Raw genomic sequence first — 21,866 nt, forward strand, 5'->3', positions numbered from 1 at the left:
TAGCATCTCCAGGACTTATGTCCAATGTTCCCTTCCACCCCACCAGCATTCCCTGGCCACCCTGTCTAGAACACCTTCCTCTATGTGTCACACTGCTGCTTTCTCAGGTTTGGCATGCTGTCTGCCGCTTATGTCTTGGACCATCCACATTTGTCTGTCCCAGAGTCTGGGAGGCCCGGTTATAGAAGTGCGTCTTACACAGATAAGTGGGAGTGTAGCCTCTGCTAGGCTACTTTGTCCCATCAGTTCTGGGGTTTCCTATACTTCCAGCCAATTTGGTACCCCGACTTCTACATAAAAAATACATCTAACAGTAGGCAGGAGCCAGATGCCAAAAGAAACCACAGCAGCATATAGTTCCTTGGTATTCTTCAGTTCCCAGCTCTAACAATGCAACCCTTAGCATGAATGGCCTTTGTCTTCACCCTCATGGCCTCCCAGTGGCACCTGTGCCTTCAGGCATCAAGAGGAATAGCAGAAGAGAGGCGCCATTGTATAAAGCATACCTGGGCTTCTCCTGAACCTTGCCTAGTTGACTCTCATCTTACTCTTTAGTGCTCATGAAAACCCAGTAGTCAGCCCAAGGCACAGAGCATCTAGGTCAAAATGCCTGTGACTGGTCACTGTGGGGGGGGGGGGGGAGGTGTGGGGTGAGGGGTGGGGGGGTACTGGTACCCCACTGGGGATTGAATCCATGACCTTGCAAATATGAGGCAGGCAATGGTCCCCAACCTCTTGAGCCACATCTTGCAAGAGTAATGTGGTACTGGTGCTAGAAAGGGAAGCAGACCCTGCAGCACCCACGCATTGCTGGTGCTTTTGTGGGTAAAATTGTAGCCATTCCTCTACTTAGCCCTCACTTCTCCCAGAACACTACTCTGCTTTACCTGGGCAACCCTCCTAGCTCAAAGCAGAAAGGACCCTGGGTCAGTATGGCTAGGTCAAGGGAATGACTCAGATCTTGGAACTTGCAGCCTGCCCTACCTTGGACTTGGGCCACTCTCCCATCTGATAAGCTAATGAAGGCCTAGCTTTGTGGCCTAGAAAGCCTGCATTTGGTACTTGCCCTCCTTAACACAGGGAGTTGTCAGAATTCTTTCCAAGCCTCACCAGGACAGAGCCTGTGGAAGGCCTGGGCTAACTCAGGTACATGACAGACGTGCTACACCTTGTTCCCTGCCCTACTGGGCCCCTGAGTTGGGGTGACAGTCAGTTGGGGATGGGGGGAGGCTGGAGGAAGCATACCAAAGACTTAAGTAGCTGCCCTGAGACATGGGTTCCGTGGAACTGTTTCTTACTTTGTTTGCCTTCTAATTTCATCCGGTACAGTTTTACTTGTGTTTTTTTAACAAAGCATTTCATTCTGTAACTCAGGCTGAACTTGAACTCATTACAATCCTCCTGCCTCAGCCTGCCAGGTGCTGGGGTCACAGGCATGTGCTACATGTTGAGCTTTATTCAGGAGTTCAGAACTGAAGCAGCCACCCACTCTGCTCTCTGGAGGAGCTGACCTTTCTTTTACATTCGCAGTTCATGCGGGAGATGGCAGGAGCCTGGCACATGACAGTGGAGCAGAAGTTCGGCCTCTTCTCTGCAGAAACAAAGGAAGCAGACCCCCTGGCAGCGTCAGAAGCAAGTCAGCCACGACCCTGTCCCCCTGAAGTGACACCTCACTACATCTGGATTGATGTATGTGCCTACCCTCAAGCTCTGCTGTGCTTTGTAGGTCAGCCTTGGGGACACTTGGGGCAGGCCAGCACACCAGCCACTCTAGGGACTCTGACCTGAGAGACTGGTGACCTCTGGACTCCCCCTCTGGTCCTCCCTGGCTCCCAGAACTCCTCTTCTTAGCCGCTCTCACTAGCACTACAATGAGACTAGCCCACGCCAACTTACACAGCTTGTTTACCTTCTACCCAGTTCCTGGTGCAGCGGTTTGAGATTGCCAAGTACTGTAGCTCTGACCAGGTGGAGATCTTCTCAAGCCTGCTGCAGCGCTCCATGTCCCTCCACATCGGTGGAGCCAGGGGGAGCATGAACAGGCATGTGGCAGCCATTGGACCACGTTTCAAGTGAGGGCTCTATTTCTCTGAGGCATCTGGGTGTCCTGTTACTGGCATGTGGGGCACGTGTATAATGTGTAAATGCTGGTAGGGGTGGGTGGGCATGTCCTGTGATGCTGCTGTGCAGTGTAGAGTAAATCCTATTGCACTGTCTTAGAACTATCCAAAAGGATTTGTAGAAGACTTGAGAGCATGAGCCTCTAGCTAGTTAAGAGCCTCCCCAACCCCTGACCCCTAGTATAGCTCTTCTCACTAGAACATGGCCTCTGCTGTTGTCTGTGAGGACCTAGCTAGCATCAGTGTGCTTATCTGCCCAAGCATGGTAGAGGTTCTTGCTTCTACAAGGTGTCGTCTGTCTCTTCCCTGAACTCCTCATAGCCCATTAGAACTACACTTCACCAACCACCTACAGAAAAGGGCCAGTCTGTCACTGATGCTGCTCTAAAGGCAGTGGGAATGAGTTATAGAAAATGACCCCTGTTGGGCCTTTCCAATAGCATGTAGCCATCACAGAAGTGAGCAGAATTGCCCTCTCTGCCTCTGCCTGCACCACCACATTGGAGCAGCCCTCACTCACAAGATTAGCTGGCTTTCTAGATGCACTCAGAAATGCTTGTTTGTCCTCCTTTCTCTGTTGTCCTCTGTTCCCTTGCACTGGTGGGTCAGACCTCTCTTTCTTCCTTTCCTATCCAAAGCTCCCTGGAGTAGATAAAGGCCTATTTGTGATCTGCTCCCCTAGGACTCATTAGCAGCAGAAGCTAGCATCTATACTTCTGCTGGTGTAGACAGCCTCTGTGAAGTGGCTATGCTATACTCTGCTCATCTTGCACCATGCCTTAGGCCTAGACTGACTGTGTACAGCATTGCCAAGACTGCAGATTGTCTGTGAGCCTAGCAGTCTTTATTGTATAACACCTTCACCCATGCGTAGATTTTTTTTTAACACCTAAAAGACATAGGCAAGGGGCTCAGAAATTCAGGTTATCATAACACTCCAAAAGGGAACTGAAGGCTAGCTTAGAATACATGAGACCTTGTCTGAAGGGGGTGGGGACCAGCCAAATGGTGATGGTAGTGTTTCTAGGGTCTATATTCAGAGACTCTAGGGCTGGCTTAGGAGAGCATACCTCTTGAGGCTCAGCCCTTGCCCAGGGCTCCCACCTTGTGCTCTCTCTCAGACTGCTGACCCTGGGGCTGTCCCTCCTACACGCTGATGTGGTTCCAAATGCAACCATTCGAAACGTGCTTCGAGAGAAGATCTACTCAACAGCCTTTGACTATTTCAGGTACTACCTCGAGCTGTATTGTGCACATGCCCAGAAACAGCTACAACCCAGCTTGTCTCACCCTCACCCTGTTCCCAGGAAGTTACTTGTGTAAGGACACAGTTTGCTGGTTCGTGCTCACCAACCTCATGCCTTAGTCCTTGTGTGACTAGATTGCAGTGTCTTCAGCCATGTACTTAGAACCAGGAGCCAAATGGAATACATGCAGATTGTCCCTTAAGTTGAATTAATTTAAGAGATTGGGGCAAGAGCTCACAAAGCCCTGATTCTGAGGCTCTTCCAGTACTTAATAGTTCCTCGAAGACACAAATATTTTCTTTAGTGGTTCTGTAACTAATTTATTGCCCATATTGGTGTAATAACCCCGTAGCCCTGCTTCTCTCAGCAGCCATAACTAAACTTGTCAAACAAGGGTTTCAAAGTAAGAGAGAAGGGCAGGGAATAAGCCTGCAGGGATGGCTTAGCAGTTAAAAGCACCTGCTACTCTCCCAGAGGTCCTGAGTTCAGTTTCCACCCCTCATTTCAGGCGACAGAACAACCTCTAACTCTAGGTTTTAGTGTTTTTATTTGTCTAAATTAAGAGCAGACAGGTACAGTGGCATATACCTGCAGTCCCAGCTTGGGGTGGGGGTGGGTCTTTAAGCCCAACACCGGGGAAGCAGAGGCAGGCAGACCTCTGAGTTCAAGGCCAGCCTGGTCTACAGAGTGAGTTCCAATACAGCCAGGGCTACACAGAGAAACCCTATCTTGAAAAACAAGTGTCTTAGTCAGGGTTTCTATTCCTGCACAAGCATCATGACCAAGAGGCAAGTTGGGGAGGAAAGGGTTTATTCAGCTTACACTTCCACACTGCTGTTCATCACCAAAGGAAGTCAGGATTGGCACTCAAGCAGGTCAGGAAGCAGGAGCTGATGCACAGGCCATCAAGGGATGTTACTTACTGACTTGTTTCCCCTGGCTTGCTCAGCTTGCTCTCTTATAGAACCCAAGACCACCAGCCCGGGGATGGCACCATCCATAATGGGCTGGGTCCTCCCACCTTGATCACTAATTGAGAAAATGCCTTACAGCTGGGTCTCATGGAGGCATTTCCTCAACCGAGGCTCCTTCTCTGTGATAACTCCAGCTTATGCCAAGTTGACACCCAAAACCAGCCAGTACAACAAGCAAGCAAATAAACAAAAAAACAAAAACAAAAAAAACAAACCTTTAAAAATTCCCAGCATGGTGGTACATGCCTTTAATCCTGGCACTCAGGAGACAGAGGTGGGCAGATCTCTGAGCTGAAGGACTATAGACCAAGTTCTAAGACAGCCAGGGCAGAGAAACCCTGTCTCAAGAAAAAATAGATTAAGTACACACCACTTATTTTTCCTAATCATATAAATGATTGCTGCACAAAAACCTGCAAATATCAGCTCCCTGAGTCTTTGAAGATGCAGGGTGTATGGGTGTATGTAGAAGGCTAAGTTGTCACCTGTCACAGCAACCCCATGAGTCTTTGAAGATGCAGGGTGTATGGTTGCATGTAGACAGCTAAGTTGTCACCTGTCACATGAGTCTTTGAAGATGCAGGGTGTATGGTCGTATGTAGACAGCTAAGTTGTCACCTGTCACAGCAACCAGAAGCTGTAGATGTCAGCCATCTAGAGAGGTGGTGTGGCAGGAATGTCCTGATCGAGACCACCCTGCAGTACTAGGAATATATATAGGGAGTTACAGGCGGTCTGAGCTGTGTAGGTAAAGCTAAGCAGAGAGCATAGGTAGTGATGGGGCAGACAGGCCTGGGCTACTAGGATAGCCTCACTTCCAATGGGAATTGGTGACATCACCCTTGCTGTTGGTGTGCTTCAGGCTAACGTCCAAAAAAAAAAAAAAAAAAGTGAATGTTTATGTCGGCTCTAATTGCCTTGTGAGTATTTTCTAGTTCTTGGCTCCAGACACTCAGTCTTCCTCTTGTGATTCTTTGAAGTTGTCCACCAAAGTTCCCTACTCAAGGAGAAAAGAGGCTGCGTGAAGATATAAGCATCATGATTAAGTTTTGGACTGCCATGTTCTCAGATAAGAAGTACCTGACTGCCAGCCAACTCGTTCCCCCAGGTAAGCATTGCCCTGAACAGCACAGCAACTTCTGGGTGTGGAGTGAAAACAGGTACACAGAAGCGGGAGGGTTGCCTGTGGGTGTTTCTAGAAAAGCCAGACAAGAAAGCAGTTAGGGCACAAGTGAGCCCTGATCTTGGCCATGTCTTATATTGTTGAAAGTCCAGTACTTGCTTGCCCGTTAGCTTTCTTCCTGCCTGCACTGATGCACACAACAAACGCAGTACACTTAAAGCTCTCCTTGGGCAAGCTCACTTCCCAGCTGCCCACTGAGTAGGCCAGTATACCCAGATGAATCCAGCATAACCCATTGCCATCCAGCAGGTGTAGTCAGATGAGGACACTTCTTAGAGCAGATTCAAGGGCACCCCTTCAGGACAGGCACGGGCCCAACCAGAGTAGCCTGGGCATTGAAGATAGTTTTCTGGGAACAGTGACTCTGAGCTGAGGCTAAAAGGAAACTGTATGTGTGTACACGTGTGTGCACACATGCATACATCCAGCCAGCCAGCCAGAGTGTACTGGAGCAAGTAGCCTTCCAGGGCAGAGAAGAGGATACTCCGGAGGAAATGCTGACGTGCTGTGCAACAGAAAACCAAGGGAGGCGTCTTTCCATTCCTCTGAACACAGGCTGGTGACAAGCCACACAGAGAGGCGAGGGATGGGTTCTTACAGGCAGACCTGCAGCGACAGTCTCTCGCAAGAAAAGGAAAGAAGCGTTAAAGCATTAGAAGCTAGTTTTCTTTCTTGTTCCATATAGAGTAGAGCCAACGATTGTGTAGTTTGTCCCCTGGGTGTGCAGATCCCTGCCTTTTCAGACAGTACAGTCAGTGCCAGTGGGCAAGCAGCTGCCATTGCTTATCAAAAACAAAACAAAACAAAAAACCTGTGACAGGGGCTGCAGAGATGTCTCAGGGACTAAGATGGCTAAGTGGCTTCCAGAGAAACTGAGCTCATCTGCTGGCTTACTACCATCTGTAACAGGAAATACAACACTGTTTTCTGTCCTCCGTAAACACACACACACATATACTCATACACATAAAACATTTTTTTGAAACTATTATTTGCTTTATTTTAAAGATCTAGGACAGTGACAAATCTTAAGAAATTTTCCATGTATTCCACATTAGAATAAAAGAATTCCTGGGTGTTTGGAAAATTGAGTCTGAAAGGGCTTATCCATGGGGCCACTCATCTGTCCCAGTGCTATGCAAACACCTGGTCTGCACCACTTGCCTTCTCATGACTGAGAACTCAAGTTTCTTTATGATGTCTTTTTGATGATGTTGTTGTTTTCATTGTTCTCCAAGACAGAGTTTCCCTGTGTAGCTCAGGCTGTCTTGGAATTCACTCTGCAGACCAGGCTGGCCTTGAACCCAGAGATCTCCCTGCCTCTGCCTCCCAAGTGCTGGGATTAAAGGCATGTGCCCTGCTCTGTGATGACTTTCTTTTTTTCTGGACAAGGTCCTTCACTGGCCTGGAACTTGCCAAGTAGGCTGGGTTGGCTGGCCAGTGAGCCACCTCTGTCTCCTTCTCTCCAGCATTGGGCATACAAGGATGCGCCACCACGCCCAAATTATTTACTGTAGGTTGTAAGGAGGTCAACCTTAGGGACCTGTGCTTGCAAAGCTAGACTTGCCAAGCTCTCCTCCTTGGGGTGCCATGTCTTGAACCACCTCACCCAGAGCCTTCACTGTGCTTGCCCACAGATAACCAGGACACCCGAAGCAACTTGGATATAACTGTGGGCTCTCGACAACAGGCTACACAGGGATGGATCAACACATACCCCCTCTCCAGTGGCATGTCAACTATCTCCAAAAAATCAGGTCGGTCAGGCATGGGGTGGCGCCTACTTCCTCAAGCCACTCTTGAATTCCCTTCCTGGTGGAGTGATGGACAGAACAGAGCATTAAACATCACATCTCCTAGATTCTAAAACAGCGGAGACTGGGGATTGGAGAACACATGTCCCAGATTTTTGTTTCAGTTGCCAACATAACCACCAAAGGAAAAGACAGAGCAGAGAAATGGCTTCAAAGCACAGTGACCATGTTTCCTCTCTCATCTGTGCTTCCTAGGCATGTCTAAGAAAACCAACCGAGGTTCCCAGCTGCACAAGTACTACATGAAGCGTAGGACGCTGCTGCTGTCACTGTTGGTAAGACCCGTGCCACACCACTCCAGCTCTGTGACAGCGGGACACCCAGAGCTGGTGCTGGGGACGAAGGGGGCGCAGCGCATCTGCAGACATCTGCAGAGTACAGGCAGTGGGACGTACAGTGGACGCTGTGATTGCTCTCCTAGGCCACTGAGATCGAGCGCCTCATCACTTGGTACAACCCGCTGTCAGCCCCAGAGCTAGAGCTGGACCAGGCAGGTGAGAACAGTGTTGCCAACTGGAGGTCCAAGTATATCAGCCTGAGTGAGAAGCAGTGGAAGGACAACGTGAACCTTGCCTGGACCATCTCTCCATACCTCGCTGTGCAGCTGCCAGCCAGGTAGGCCTCTCCGTGTGCCCAGCTTCACTGCAAGTCCAGGCAGGGACCTGCCCGCTACGTCATAAGAGCAATGAAGTATCACGGCTTCTGCGCAGGACACTCAGCATACACATGTAGTCTGTGCCGTGGCTGTGCAGTGATCTTTATGATCTTGTCAGCTCCTGCCTAGATGCTACAACATCCAGAGCCACCATGGATGACCGGGGACTGCAGCTCTGTGTAGAGCTCTTCCCTAGCATGCACAAGGCCCTGATTCAGTCCCTGGAACTATTAAAACAAGTGGCAGAGTCTCCGTGTAATTCGTAAAGGCTTCCCTCCTGGGAGGTAGTCCACTAAGCCATCTTGATACTCAGAGTGGCCTCCAATTGTGGCATTCTCCTGTCCTCCTTGGGAATGTTGTCATAACTTCTCAGATGTAATGTATTACTCACCCACATTTAGATGTCTATTATACGGTGTTGATCTAAATCCCTCCCCTGAGTTTTCCCTCTGGCTTGTCTGTGGCAGTGAAGGAATGCTAGCAAGGCTACCCAACCCAAACCTCTGTGCACTGTAGGTTCAAGAATACAGAAGCCATTGGAAATGAAGTGACCCGTCTCGTTCGCCTGGACCCAGGAGCTGTTAGTGATGTCCCTGAAGCTATCAAGGTAGCACAACTCACATATACCAGCTCCAGTTCAAACTAGATCTAGAATGTCTTCCAGCGAGGCCTGGCTACTCCTCATGACTATGACCAAATATCTGACACAAACAGCTTGGAGGGGGAAAGTTTGATTTTGACTCCTCTTCAGAGAGCTCAGCCTCAATTGACTGGGCAGAACATCATGGCTGCAAGACCATGTGCAGGAAGAGGCTGTTCACATCCTGCTGGATGAATAGAAGAGAAGGGATCCAGGCAAAGCACAGCCTCCAAGTACACACCTGCAACGATCCACTTCCTCCACCCAGGCTCCAATTACTTTGCACCAGCTTGAGATAGTACTGCCATATAATGAATCCTCAAAAGGTTAACCTGTCCATCAAGTCAGAGCCTTCAGGCTCCAGTCCTCTTTGGGCCCCCATGGACATACTCAAAGATGTGCTTTATTAATCTACGCGTTTCTCAATTAAGTTCGTATTAGCCATCATTGCTGAGCCTGGTCACCAGTACAGGACCACAATCGCTGCCACTTGGAGATTGATGCAGGAGGGTCACAAGTTCAAGGCCTACCTAAATTACAAAGTCTGGACAGCCTAGTGAGACCTTGTCACAGTAAAGTGAACAGGGCACAGTGGTGCACGCCTTTAATCCCAGCAGTCACTGAAGCAGAGGCAGGTAGACCTCTTCAGTTCAAGAGCAGCTCGACTACAGAGTGAACCCTGTCTCTAAAACAAAATTACTTTATCTATCACACCAGAAAGACTGGGTAACCTCAGTAGTAGGATTTTAACTCCTGGCATTTTCTATTTCTAGCATGTAGTAATTATGTTTATGATAGGAAATATTTAGCTGCTTCAATTCTGTTTATAGATGGGGGTTCAGATACCTCAGGCTAACCTCAAATTCAGATTTGCTAAAGATGATCCTCCATTCTCCACTGCCCTGTAGTAATATGTGTACAACCACAACTGGTTTTATGCAGTACTGGGGGTCAGTGCTACTAGCCTGGAGCACACTACCTACTGAGATACACTGCCAGCCCCTCTACTTGGATTTATTGCAATTATGCTACTTTGTATAACATGTCAGAAGCACTTCCCATTTTTATCATAAATGGCTTTTTATTGTCACCTTTTCTTTTCTTGGCCTAGAGTTCACTTTGTAGACCAGGTTAGCCCCAGGTTCACAGAGGTGCTGGAGTTAAAGGCAGGCCCAAACTCTTAGCCTTTGCTGCAGCCATTCTTGAGCAGGCCATGGCTGAAAGGACTCCTGCAGCCCTGTCTCCTGGCTCTCTCCCCAGTTCCTTGTCACCTGGCACACCATCGATGCTGATGCTCCAGAGCTTAGCCATGTGTTATGCTGGGCACCCACGGACCCGCCCACGGGCCTCTCCTACTTCTCCAGCATGTACCCCCCACACCCTCTCACTGCACAGTATGGGGTGAAAGTCCTGCGGTCCTTCCCTCCGGTGAGTCTGGAGCCCTGTCAGGCTAGCCTAGGGTGTTGCTCTGTCAGTGTGTTATGTGGGTAGATAAAAGACGGCTCAACCAGGCATGCACCCAACTGACTTCAGTAGTGGAAGAAGATGAATTTGGGCTCTGGTGACACACACCTTTAATACCAACACTATGGAGGCAGAGGCAGATAGATCTCTGAGTTCTGGGCCAGCTAGGTCTATTGATGAATTTAGTTGTCATTCATGTGTTTTTAGTTGTATGTGTTTGTTTGTTTGTTTGTTTGTTTGTTTTGGGGTTTTCTAAAAAGATTTATTGTTTTTTTTATGTAAGTACACTGTACACTGTCATTGTCTGCAGACACACCTGAAGAGGGCATTGGATCCCATTACAGGTGGTCATGAGCCACCATGTGGTTGCTGGGAATTGAACTCAGGACCTCTGGAAGAGCAGTCAGTGCTCTTAACCGCTGAGCCATTTTTCCAGCTCCTGGGTTTTTGGTTTTTTTTTTTTTAATTAGATCTTTTGATTTTAAAAAGTTCGAGGTTAGTCCCCCAACAGCAAACTTTGAGGGATCCTGGAGGTTTTATGTAGTAGTAGCCTTGTTGGAGGATCTGAGGCAGGGTGTCTCTGTAGAATGTTCCAGAGCCCAGACTGCTACAGTGTCAGCTCCAGCAAGTCTGTGGGCACTTTCAGACCCTCTACCTGGGATAAGCTGCACTATTTTGCTTGTTTGATTTCATCAGTGTGCGTTTCGAGCCTTGGATAGTTTGTTATCCTCTGCACCTTTCCCAGTTCTCCAGCAGGGGGCAGCGTCCTGTTGGCAGGTTCAGGGCTCATTCCTGTTAAGTGTTGTAACCTCTGAAATCAATCTTTCCTCCTGGACAGGATGCCATTCTGTTCTACATCCCCCAGATTGTGCAGGCCCTCAGATATGACAAGGTAAGTGTCCTCAAGAGCTGCACACTGCTGCCTATGGGCCCTGAACTCAGACAAGCTCTGCACTTCCTCAGGGACAGGACAGGACTGTCCAGTCAGGACCCAGCCCTTCACTCTCACCGCCCCATCCTGAAGCCCAGCTCTGCAGAGTGGGTGGGCTCTGGTACATTTTCTAGGTGCTTCTTCAGGTGGGCAGCTTGTCCTAGGGTCCCTTTTGTTGGGTCAGATATCAACAAATTACATGACCTCCCTCAGACTGGCTGTTGTCACAGTGAACTGATGGTTTAGGTGATCTGGTGAGAGGTGTGCTCCACTGCTGTGTCCATCTGCTGAGGGTACACTGTTGTCAGACCCCTCTGGAGTTCAGAGACCCTGGATTCTGTAGACCTGGAGTTGCAGGCAGTTCTGAGCAGCCTGCTGTTGTGCTAGTAACTGAACTCCAGTCCTCCCCCAGAGCATACATGTTCTTATCTGATGGGCCATCTCACCAAGCCTAAGACATAGTCACTAAAACCAGGAGTTAGGGTTAGGGTTAGGGTTAGAGTCATCTCACTGAGAATAGCAGCCTTGTGTGTGAGGACCATGTGTGTGAAAGGACCTGAAGTCAGTCCCTGGCATCCACATAAAAAGCCAGGCATCGCCGCGTCACCTGTAAACCCAGACCTGGGGAGCCAGAAGTAAGGGTTCCTTGGGGCCATCCAGCCTGCCAGTTTAACCAAACCAGCAAGCTCCAGGTTTGGTGAGAGACCATATCTTAAACACTGAGGTGAGGAGTGACTGAGAAAGACTCCAGTGTCAACCTGTCACATTCCCACACAAGCATACACATACACCAAGTGCATGTACGTACTGGAGAGAAAAAGAATGAGAAGAAGAAAAAAACTGGAGATACCAGATAATGGCAGGAAACAAATGAAATGGAGAAGAGATCTTTAAGAGGCAACTCTCAGTGTGTGGATGAGATGCGCTCTGTGTGCCTGCACAGCGCTTTCTGGACCCCGTCCCTCTGGGATCGTACCCTGTACAGCCGTATAAGTGGGCTTTGGGCACCTCGCCTACTTGTCTTTTGTACTTGACAACAGCAGAGACTGAGAACCCTGAAGCCCACCCAGGCTTGCAGTGTAGACTTTATGCCAGGAGCCCCTGGGTACTCAGATTTAGCACTGACTCTAAAGGATCCATCCACACAGCCAGGAAGTGTACAGAGAGTTTCTCCTTGCACTAGGTTAGGAAGGGTCTCCTCCAGGAGGAAAGACTGAGTGTGTGGCCTTGACCTTGCAGATGGGCTATGTGCGCGAGTACATTCTCTGGGCTGCAGCCAAATCCCAGCTTCTGGCACACCAGTTTATTTGGAATATGAAAACTAACATCTACCTTGATGAAGAAGGGCACCAGAAAGACCGTGAGTATTTTGGTCTGTCAGGCCTCTCTCTCCCCGTATCACCCTTAGAGGCCACACAGGGCTTCAGCTTTCCCAGAGGCCTTGGTGGTCTGTGCTACCCCAACCTGGAACACACATGGTGGAAGGAGAAAGCAGACTTCTGCAAGCTGCCCTCTGGCCTTAACAGATGTGCCATAGTGTGTGTATGTCCACACACACACAAATAACTAAATAAGAAGTAAATTAAAGAGCCGAGCATGGGGGCATGCCTTTATCCCAGCACCTGGGAGGTGGGGCGGGTGGATCTCAGTGATTGTGAGGCCAGCTGCATCTAGGAAGCAAATCCAGGCCAGCTAAAGCTGCAGTGAGACCTGGTCTCAACAAAATAAAACCCTCCGTACCCACCACTTACACCACCAGACCCAGAGTCCCACCTAACCGTCATCAGCCAGCACTGCCCCTTTCATGGGTCCACCTTTTGTTTGCTGTGGTCCACTGTAATCGCCAGAATCCTTATAGCCGCTACCACAGCACAGATACCTCACAAGATGTCCTCCTGCATTGACTGTATCCACCACAGCCTCCTCTGCTAATATAGCCAGGACGCCACCACAGCCTCCTTTTCCACCACAGTTTCCACCACAACCAAAGTTCCCTCCCTGACACATAGCCAGATCTACACAACTCCTCTGTGGTCCAGCAGGCTGCATCTCTTGTTTAAAGGCCCTTTCCTTCCCACTTCACAACTGCGGTCATTAACAGTACAGCATTTCTGAACACTTGTCAACTGCATTGTGATCCTCAAAAGTTACAAAAGCAAATCCTCTCTTCCCTTCTCTCTCTCTCTCTCTCTCTCTCTCTCTCTCTCTCTCTCATTTTAGGTTTTTTGGTTGTTTTTTTTTGTTTGTTTGGTTGGTTGGTTGGTTGGTTTTTGGTTTTTTTTGAGACAGGATTTCTTAGTATATCTAGCCTTGAACTCACAGTGATCCACCCGCCTCTGCCTCCAAGTGCTGGGATCAAAGGTGTGCACTGCAATGACAGCCTTCAAGACCCTGTCTCAAAAAAAGGAAAGGAAGGAAAGAAGGAAGGAAGACAGCTAGCTAGCTAGCTGGATATGGTGGTGAATGCCATTAATTCCAGCATTCGGAAGCCAGAGGCGGACTGAACCCAGTGAGCTCCAGGCCAGCTGGAACTCTCAGACTAACGACAGCAGCAAAGCCAGGCGTGGTGACATGAGCCCAGGGTTTGGAAGGTAGAAGCGGGAAGATCAGTAGTTCATGCCAGTCTCAACTTCATGAAACCTCCTCTTTTAAAAGGGGACCGTGCCGCTGAGGCTGTATCTCAGTTGGTAGGATGCTTGCCTAACATGCACAAACCTTAGGTTTGTACTCAACACCGCCTAAAACCGTTGTGGTGGTGGTTGTTGTCATTGTTGTTTAAAGGAAAAGGAAAGAAAAAAGTACATTTAAAAAGTAATATAAAAAGTCATGAAGCCAGACATGGTGGCACATACATGTAATCACAGCATTCTCAATTGAGAAATAGAAGCAGAAAGATCAAGAGTTCAAGGTCACCCTCAGTTTCAACTTAGAAGAATAAGACTCTGTCTCATGCACATATATACATACATACATACATACATACATACATACATACACACATATACATACATAATCAACCCATCAAGACAACTCACTAGATAAAGCCAATAAACCTAACCTAAATTTGATTCCCAGGTTCAGCTCGTGCAGACTGTTCTGTGGCCTCACACGTGTCATGCTCATATGCACCTCCACATGGAAACAAACACCAGGAGTGGCAGGCACAGAGACTTGTACTCCCTGAGCCAAGATACACAGGTCTTTGGGGCTGGCTAGCCCGCCAACCTAGATTCATCAAACCACAAGCCAGTGAGAGACTTGCAGGAAACAAGGACAGTGCCCAAAGAACAAGGCTAAGGTTGACCTCTAACCTAACATGCACACATGCACACCCCACACACAAAGGAAAGTCTCAGGTAGCCAGGTGTTTCTCAGGACAGTGGGGTCTTCATGTATAGCCGTGGACCTGCATATCCGTTGTTTGCTGTCATACAGCAATACTGGAAAGGCATATTCTCAACGTAGAGGATAGTAAAGCCAGTCACTGGAACCAGATGGCACCCCGATGCTAGGGACGAGGATTCTCACTCACAGGCCAGCATGAGCACTGTAGCTAGACCCTGTCTGGAAATAAAACAGAGCAGAAACAAGTAACTTGGCAGTGGGAATGTGTCCTAGCTGATGGAATGTTTGCCCAGCATGCATAGTGCCCAGAGTTAAATCCCCAGCACCAGTACAACTAAACTGGGAGCCACGGCACACAAACATAGCCCTTGAGAAGTAGAGGCACAGGGGTCACAAATTCAAGACCAACCTTGCTACCCTATCTCAAAGCAAACCATTGGTGTTGTTACCTAGGACTCTGTCAGGTGACTGGTGCACACAGTCCCTTCCTCGAGCTTTGCTTCAGAGGCTAGCAGGAGCCTATAGCACAGCCAGTGTCTACAGCAGAGGGAGAAAGGATGGTATGCTATGACCTCGATCAGGTCTAGAGTCTTTTCTACATGCCGGCAGCTGCTGGGCTGTCTAGCAAATATCTTTAAAGGTCTCTGTGGCAACCATAAACTCATCATCTTTGTCTCCTCAGCTGACATTGGTGACCTTCTGGAGCAGTTAGTAGAAGAAATCACAGGGTCTCTATCAGGCCCAGCCAAAGATTTCTATCAACGGGAATTTGATTTCTTTAACAAGATCACCAACGTGTCAGCTATCATCAAGTAAGTGGCTACTCTTGAAAGACTGTTTTCTAAGATGTCTTGTTTTCATCCCAGCTACTCTTTGGTGATATCAGCCTGGGCTGTCCATGGGTGTGGCTCTCAGGAGCACTACCCATTTGTATGGGACAAGGCAGAACATCATTGACATTTGCCACTTGCCCAGGTAACCTAGGGAGAAGAGCATTGGGCAACTCTCTCAGCTTCTCCCGCTCTCTCAGCTGCCCTCGCTGTGTTTGTGCAGGCTGCTCCTGCTGCATTCCTTGTGAGCCCTCACCGTGTTACAGGGGCCATGACCACAGACACTAAAAGGCTGGGAAGTGTGTCACTACATCTGAGATAACCACTGTAAGAGGAACAGTGTAGCCAGACATACTGGCATATGCACATCTTTAATCCCAGCACCATCTCACTGTGTGCTTGACATATGCAGACTGTAGCAGAGAAAGAATGGTGTCCCATAATTCCCTGCAAGGCTGTAGTACCAGTGAACTAAAACTCCCCACTGGTGAATTTTTTTTTATGGGGAAGGGGTTGAAACAGTATCTCTCTAAATAATCCTAACAGTCCTGGAACTTGCCATATAGACCAGGCTGGCTTCACAGAGATTTGCCTAACTCTGCCTCCTGGGGCAGGACTAAAGGCTTACACTGCTATGCCCAGCCTCACTGGAGAGTAAGAGCTGGTGAGGACCTATCCTAAACATACTAGCCTTTGGGGAAAATTCCCAGGTTCAAATCATAGCAGGTAGATACATGTCCAGGACATCATGATACAACAACCAGAAAGTTCCAGTCACCCTCAACCTCACCCTTAGCTAGCCTAGGTCTCAGGGGCTTCCCAGTGAGGGTCATACAGTAAGTTATAGAAACAACATTTCAGCCTACATCTGTGTTGGCCCCCACTTACCCAGTCTCTCCGTACCTCAGCAGCAGCACACATACCATAAAATGTGAGGACAGAGGTGTCAACAAACAGTCCCACTTCAGCCCCTACCACCTTCTGGGCCATCTGGCTTCTCTGAGGAATGCAGGGCAGACATTGCTATGAATGGTTTCCTGACAGCTTGAGCCTGGCAGAGCCAGGGGTTGTATGGTTCAGTGAAGAAGACGATGTCCTAAGCAAAAACTGGAACCAGTTTCTGCAGGAGACATAGCAGAATCTGTTTTTGTTTGTGCGATGTAACCCAAACTGGCCTCAGATGTAGGAGAGGATGCCCTTAAGGCAGGCCTCCAGACCTGAGCTTTGGGGCACAGTCACCACATCCTGTCTTATTCCTCAGGCCCTACCCTAAAGGCGATGAAAGAAAGAAGGCTTGTCTGTCAGCCCTGTCTGAAGTGAAGGTGCAGCCTGGTAAGCTGGTGTCCTTAGGCCAGGGAGGCAAGAGGGGGAGCTACCGGCTTACATTGGGGCGAGGCCCGTGTGGTGGGCCAGCCAGGTGCATTGCACACTTAGGCCCTTTAGCATACAATACCACCAGGTGAGCTTCCTCCTGTCTGCTTACGGGAAGTGTTACCCTGATACTGACCCGGAGCAGGGCAGGTTGCTCATGAAGCTGAGACCCAGAGCACTCTGGGGAAGCTTGTCCTGGGAGAATGGGTTCCCTTGCTAGATGTCTGGAGGGATTGTGAAGGGTCGGTCAGGAAGGACAGACCCACAATGGGCATGAACAAGCCAGGGCTGCTGCAGGCAAGGGAAGAGTCCCCTGCAAGGTGGCTCCTCGTAAGGGGGCGGGGCATGTGAAGCCTGTGTGGGGACCTGGGCGTTACATGCACCCGTCCCTCTTCTGTGCCTCCCAGGCTGCTACCTGCCCAGCAACCCTGAAGCAATTGTGCTAGACATTGACTACAAGTCAGGGACACCAATGCAGAGGTGAGCACTGCTGCACTTAGCCGCCTCACTCGGGAGTCTCTGCTGCTGTCTCATGCTGTGTTCTTTTTTCAGTGCTGCAAAAGCGCCGTATCTTGCCAAGTTTAAGGTGAAGCGATGCGGAGTGAGTGAACTTGAAAAAGAAGGTCAGTAAGGAGCTCAGTGCAGTATGAGTGTCTCTCCTCAGCGGTGCAGGCCTGTTTCCAGCATCTTAGATAGGCGTCTGCAGTCATCTGCCTGCGGACTCACTCTTCCTCTGAAAATGGCAGGGTGCTGTGCAGTAGCATCTGCTTACCCTAGAATCTGTCACCCAGAACCCCATGTGAGTCCCAGTACTCTGTGGGACGCACAAGTTGCTTCAGGCTCTTACAGAAGAGCATAGTCTGGGCGATACTGGAGGAATGTATATCCTCACAGATCTGGAGGCTGGGCCAGTATGGAGATGGGTGTGCTCCAGCACGGAGGGAGGGTCAAGTTCTGGGCTGGGTACTCTGAGGCTCTCCAGCCTTGTGGTTGTAGAGGTGCTGTTCAGCCCACTCCCTCTCTGCCTGTCTTTCTGTCCCTACAAACTCTTTTTTTTTTTTAAGATTTATTTATTTTATGTATGAGTACACTGTCACTATCTTCAGACACACCAGAAGAGAGCATTGGATCCCATTACAGATGGTTGTGAGCCACCATGTGGATGCTGGGATTTGAACTCAGGACCTCAGGAAGAGCAGTCAGTGCTCTAACCACTGAGCCATCTCCCCTACAAACTCTTTTAAAGGACACTTTTTGTACAGTTATCATATAGTATGGTTTGGTTGGTTTTTGTTGGTTTTTTGTTTGTTTGGTTTTGGTTTTGGTTTTTCAAGTCAGGGTTTCTCTGTATGGTGATGGCTGAACTGGAACTTGCTTTATACACCAGGCTAGCCTCAAACTCAAAAGATTGAGTTCTGCCTTCTGAATGCTGGGATTTAAAGTGTACGCCAGTACTATCCAGTACTATCCAGCTTAGTATGACTTTTTTAAAAAAATGATGGCATCTTCAAATACCTTAATTCTAGATAAGGTCACATTGTGGTTTGGGGTGCAGACTCTGTGGGACTCAGGCCAATGTGGAGAGGTGTCTTAAGTAGCCTGGCTGTGTTCTAGCCCTGATTCTTTTCAGTTTCTTATAAACCTGTCTATTCTGTGTTCCTCGGGAAACTCCTGGCCCAGTGACTCCATGTGACCCTTAGTGCTTTGCAGAACTCACTCTCAGTTCAATCCCAGCCATTCTAGGCCCCTGGGAAGCCCCCTTACAGCAGTCAGGCTCACAGATGGCAACCCTACCCCACCCACAGGTCTGCAGTGCCGCTCAGACACAGAGGATGAGTGCCGCAGGCAAGAGGCTGATGGCAAGAAGATCTGCTGGCAAGCAGCCATCTTCAAAGTGGGGGATGACTGCCGACAGGTGACAAAGCTGGCCTGACTTATGCTGGCAGGGCAAGGCACCACCCCTAGTGTAACCAAAGAAGAGACCCTCATGTTGTGAAACGTGGCCTTTTATTTGATTCGGGTGCTGCGGAGGCATTGGAGCAGACACAGAAGCCCCTCCCTTCACCATTTTTAAAGGGATATCCTCACTGGCAACCCCATGATAGCCCAGCCTGGCTGGGCAGTGAGGCTAGACCCCTAGATTCTTTATTTGGCCAGTCTGCCCCCTTCCCCTGCTGGCATCCTGTGTGAGCCCCCAGGACCACTAGCTTCTGAGTGGTCCAGGGACTGAGGAGAAGACACTGACTACATCCTGTGTCTTGTCCGTTCCAGGACATGCTAGCCCTGCAGATCATCGACCTTTTCAAGAACATCTTCCAGCTGGTTGGCCTGGACCTCTTCGTTTTTCCCTATCGGGTAGTGGCTACTGCCCCTGGGGTGAGTTCCTGGAGCAGGGTGGGCAAAGAGACTATTGCATCCCTGCTCCCACCTAACTGTCCCTTCCTTTCCTTCCTTCCCCAGTGTGGGGTGATTGAGTGCATTCCAGACTGTACCTCCCGAGACCAGCTAGGCCGCCAGACTGACTTCGGCATGTATGACTACTTTACACGCCAGTATGGGGACGAGTCTACCTTGGCCTTCCAGCAGGTAGCTACCCCAGGGCCTGCCTCAGTTCACCCAGTATCTACCTTCTGTCTTCCTCTATTAGGAGCTAAGTCCACCACCCATAGCTTCCTCTCAGTGTTACAGAAACCTAGAACCCCAGGCCGCAGAAAGTGCTGCTGTCTCCATACTCCACACAGCTGCACCCACTGACCTAGCTGTGCCTCTGATGTGGGCCACAGAGCCAGGGTGAGACCACAGACCTCTCCACAGGCACGCTACAACTTTATCAGAAGCATGGCGGCCTACAGCCTCCTGCTGTTCCTGCTGCAGATCAAGGACAGGCACAACGGCAACATCATGCTGGACAAGAAGGGACACATCATCCACATAGGTCAGCAGGCTATGTCCGCGTACCCTCCCTGTGCCCAAAGCACGATGCTATGCTCCTATAGGGGTGACTGGCCAGGCCCTGGGGAGCTGGGAACTAGAATGGCAGCCCACACTCTTGGTTGAAGTGAGAGCTGCTCTAGCCTGACACGCCTCTGCTTCCTCCCTGCCTTCTCCACTGCTTCTGTCCATTTGTGGCTGAGCCCTTCACCCAGTTCAGGCAGTTTTTGGGATTTTGCAGACTTTGGCTTCATGTTTGAAAGCTCACCGGGTGGCAACCTTGGCTGGGAGCCAGACATCAAGCTGACAGACGAGATGGTGATGATTATGGGGGGCAAGATGGAAGCCACACCCTTCAAGTGGTTCATGGAGATGTGCGTCCGAGGTTATCTGGCTGTGCGGTGAGTCATGAGCAATGTGGAAGGGGTGTCAAGCTGGGAGAGTACGCGTGCCCCCAGAGGCAGTCGGGATCAGTGGCACTGAAGTCCTGCACTCACATGAGGTGTTTGACAGACCTGTAGCCCCCGCTCTGCGAGCCCCACCCCTCACCCTGGCCTCTCAAGGCACCTGCACATGGCAGGCAGATACTCAAACATGCACACACATAGGGTCTCACTATAGCTCTGGCTATCCCGGAACCACTGTGTAGACCAGGCTATAGGCTAGGCTCACAATGAAAGACAAGATAAATCTTTTTAAGTGAAGGGCCTTGCACTCAGGTCACCCATCTCACCTGTATGATCAACTGAACCTCTGAACCTCCAGCCACATCTTCTAGCCTCCCACAGCTGACCCTGCCATGCCCCAGCACCCTTCTCTCTGGGCTTCCTGGCTAGCCTTTCACCATAGCCTCAGCACCACCAAGGCTACGTGAGAGACTGCCAGCAACCAGTTGTCACACAGAGTATCACTTCAGCACACCCCAAATGCTCTTGTGGCTAACACCAGACAGAGCATCTTTGAAACCACTGCTGGAAGCCTGCATAGTGGAGAGGACCACTCAGCCATACAGAGCTGTGTGTGGTTCTGCAAGCAGCTTGTGTGGGAAAGTGGCAGCTAGTCAACAGGACCAAGAGCAGGGTGTCTCACACTGGTTGTCCCCACCCTGTCCCCACAGCCCCTATATGGATGCAGTCGTCTCCCTGGTTACACTCATGTTGGACACAGGCCTGCCCTGTTTCCGTGGCCAGACAATCAAACTTTTGAAGTAAGTACCAGAGTTGTCCATCTGCTGGAGTTCTACCTAGAAATGCTTTATGTATCCTTGGATCCCCAGAGAAGATGGGGTTTCTTGAATAGCCATATGGACGTGAGCTCCCTACATGGCCTAATAGTTGCTGAAGAGGGTTAGGGAGCACACTAGACACAGCAGGAGGTCCCTCAGCAGGACCCGTTTCCACAAACACCTTTCATCTCCGCCCAGACACAGGTTCAGCCCGAACATGACAGAGCGGGAGGCTGCAAATTTTATCATGAAGATCATCCAAAACTGTTTCCTCAGCAACAGGCAAGTCACTCCCTGTCCCCAAGTCCCTGTTCCCCAAGCAGCTGGGGAGGGCTACCAATGATGAGTCTTCACTTTCCTGGCTTGGCCTTGCAGGAGCCGGACCTACGACATGATCCAGTACTACCAGAATGATATCCCCTACTGAGGAGACTGTACCTGAAGCCTTGAGTGTCACAGAGCAGCTTGTACTGTCACCATAAGCCTGGGTGTGGAGGTGACAGGCACATGGAACTTGGATGCACAGGTGTGAGTCTTTTTCACACTGGACACATTCCCTATTTGTTCACCCATCTTACTATGTTGGTACATGAAGTATTTTCCTGTGTAAACATGAGAAATTGACATAAAAAATAAGAACCCTAAAATGTGCTACTTCTGTTTGTTAGGTCACCAAGACTTTGTCCTTAGTCAAAGGTACCCTTTGAATCCCTGGTCCTTCCAACTCACACCTAGCTTAGTCTTGCTTTGATTTGGTCCTGAGGATCAAACCCAGGGCCTGTGTGTGCTGGGCAGGCACCCGCATCCCCTAGCTATGCCCCAGCTCGTGACTGTTGGGATGAATGGCTCATCCAAGCAGGAGCCCTTTCCCGAGAGACTTTCCTAAGCAGGTCTGCACCTTTGTGTGTCTGCAGGCCCTATACGGATGTTTCTGTGGCAAGTCAAGCACCAAGTAGGTGCGTGCCAGTGTGGTCTCATAGGAATAGAGTCTGCAATTCAGTGGTTAAAGCACTTGTCTACCGCGTACTAGGCCCATCCCCAAGAGTCCCCCACATATCAGTCAGTAGATGGGACTGGAAGCAGGGTAGGGGTGGGGGAGAATGAGAAAGTAAAAGTGAGAGGCCAGGGCGGCTACA

General features: G+C 49.7%; 1 protein-coding gene across 5 annotated transcripts in view; it reads left to right on the top strand.

Annotated features, from left to right (window-relative positions):
* The window catches only part of Pi4ka (phosphatidylinositol 4-kinase alpha), a 123,189-nt gene that overhangs the window by 95,654 nt on the left and 5,669 nt on the right, over positions 1-21,866 (top strand). For 3 of the 5 annotated variants that reach the window (XR_015632861.1, XR_015632860.1, XR_015632859.1), the window contains exons 33-55: positions 1,531-1,689; positions 1,921-2,072; positions 3,242-3,349; positions 5,322-5,449; positions 7,162-7,281; positions 7,534-7,613; positions 7,760-7,953; positions 8,510-8,600; positions 9,894-10,061; positions 10,936-10,989; positions 12,268-12,388; positions 15,056-15,185; positions 16,465-16,535; positions 16,982-17,054; positions 17,127-17,197; positions 18,380-18,489; positions 18,846-18,950; positions 19,035-19,160; positions 19,389-19,509; positions 19,747-19,906; positions 20,623-20,712; positions 20,929-21,012; positions 21,106-21,256. Coding sequence is in view for 2 of the 5 variants with exons in the window: in NM_001415014.1 (NP_001401943.1) it covers positions 1,531-1,689; positions 1,921-2,072; positions 3,242-3,349; positions 5,322-5,449; positions 7,162-7,281; positions 7,534-7,613; positions 7,760-7,953; positions 8,510-8,600; positions 9,894-10,061; positions 10,936-10,989; positions 12,268-12,388; positions 15,056-15,185; positions 16,465-16,535; positions 16,982-17,054; positions 17,127-17,197; positions 18,380-18,489; positions 18,846-18,950; positions 19,035-19,160; positions 19,389-19,509; positions 19,747-19,906; positions 20,623-20,712; positions 20,929-21,012; positions 21,106-21,157 (2,568 nt within the window). In the remaining 3 variants the exon portion in view is untranslated. 5 annotated transcript variants of the gene reach the window in all.

Source organism: Rattus norvegicus, chromosome 11, assembly GCF_021556685.1.
Source record: "Rattus norvegicus strain SHRSP/BbbUtx chromosome 11, alternate assembly SHRSP_T2T, whole genome shotgun sequence".
NCBI lineage: Eukaryota > Metazoa > Chordata > Mammalia > Rodentia > Muridae > Rattus > Rattus norvegicus.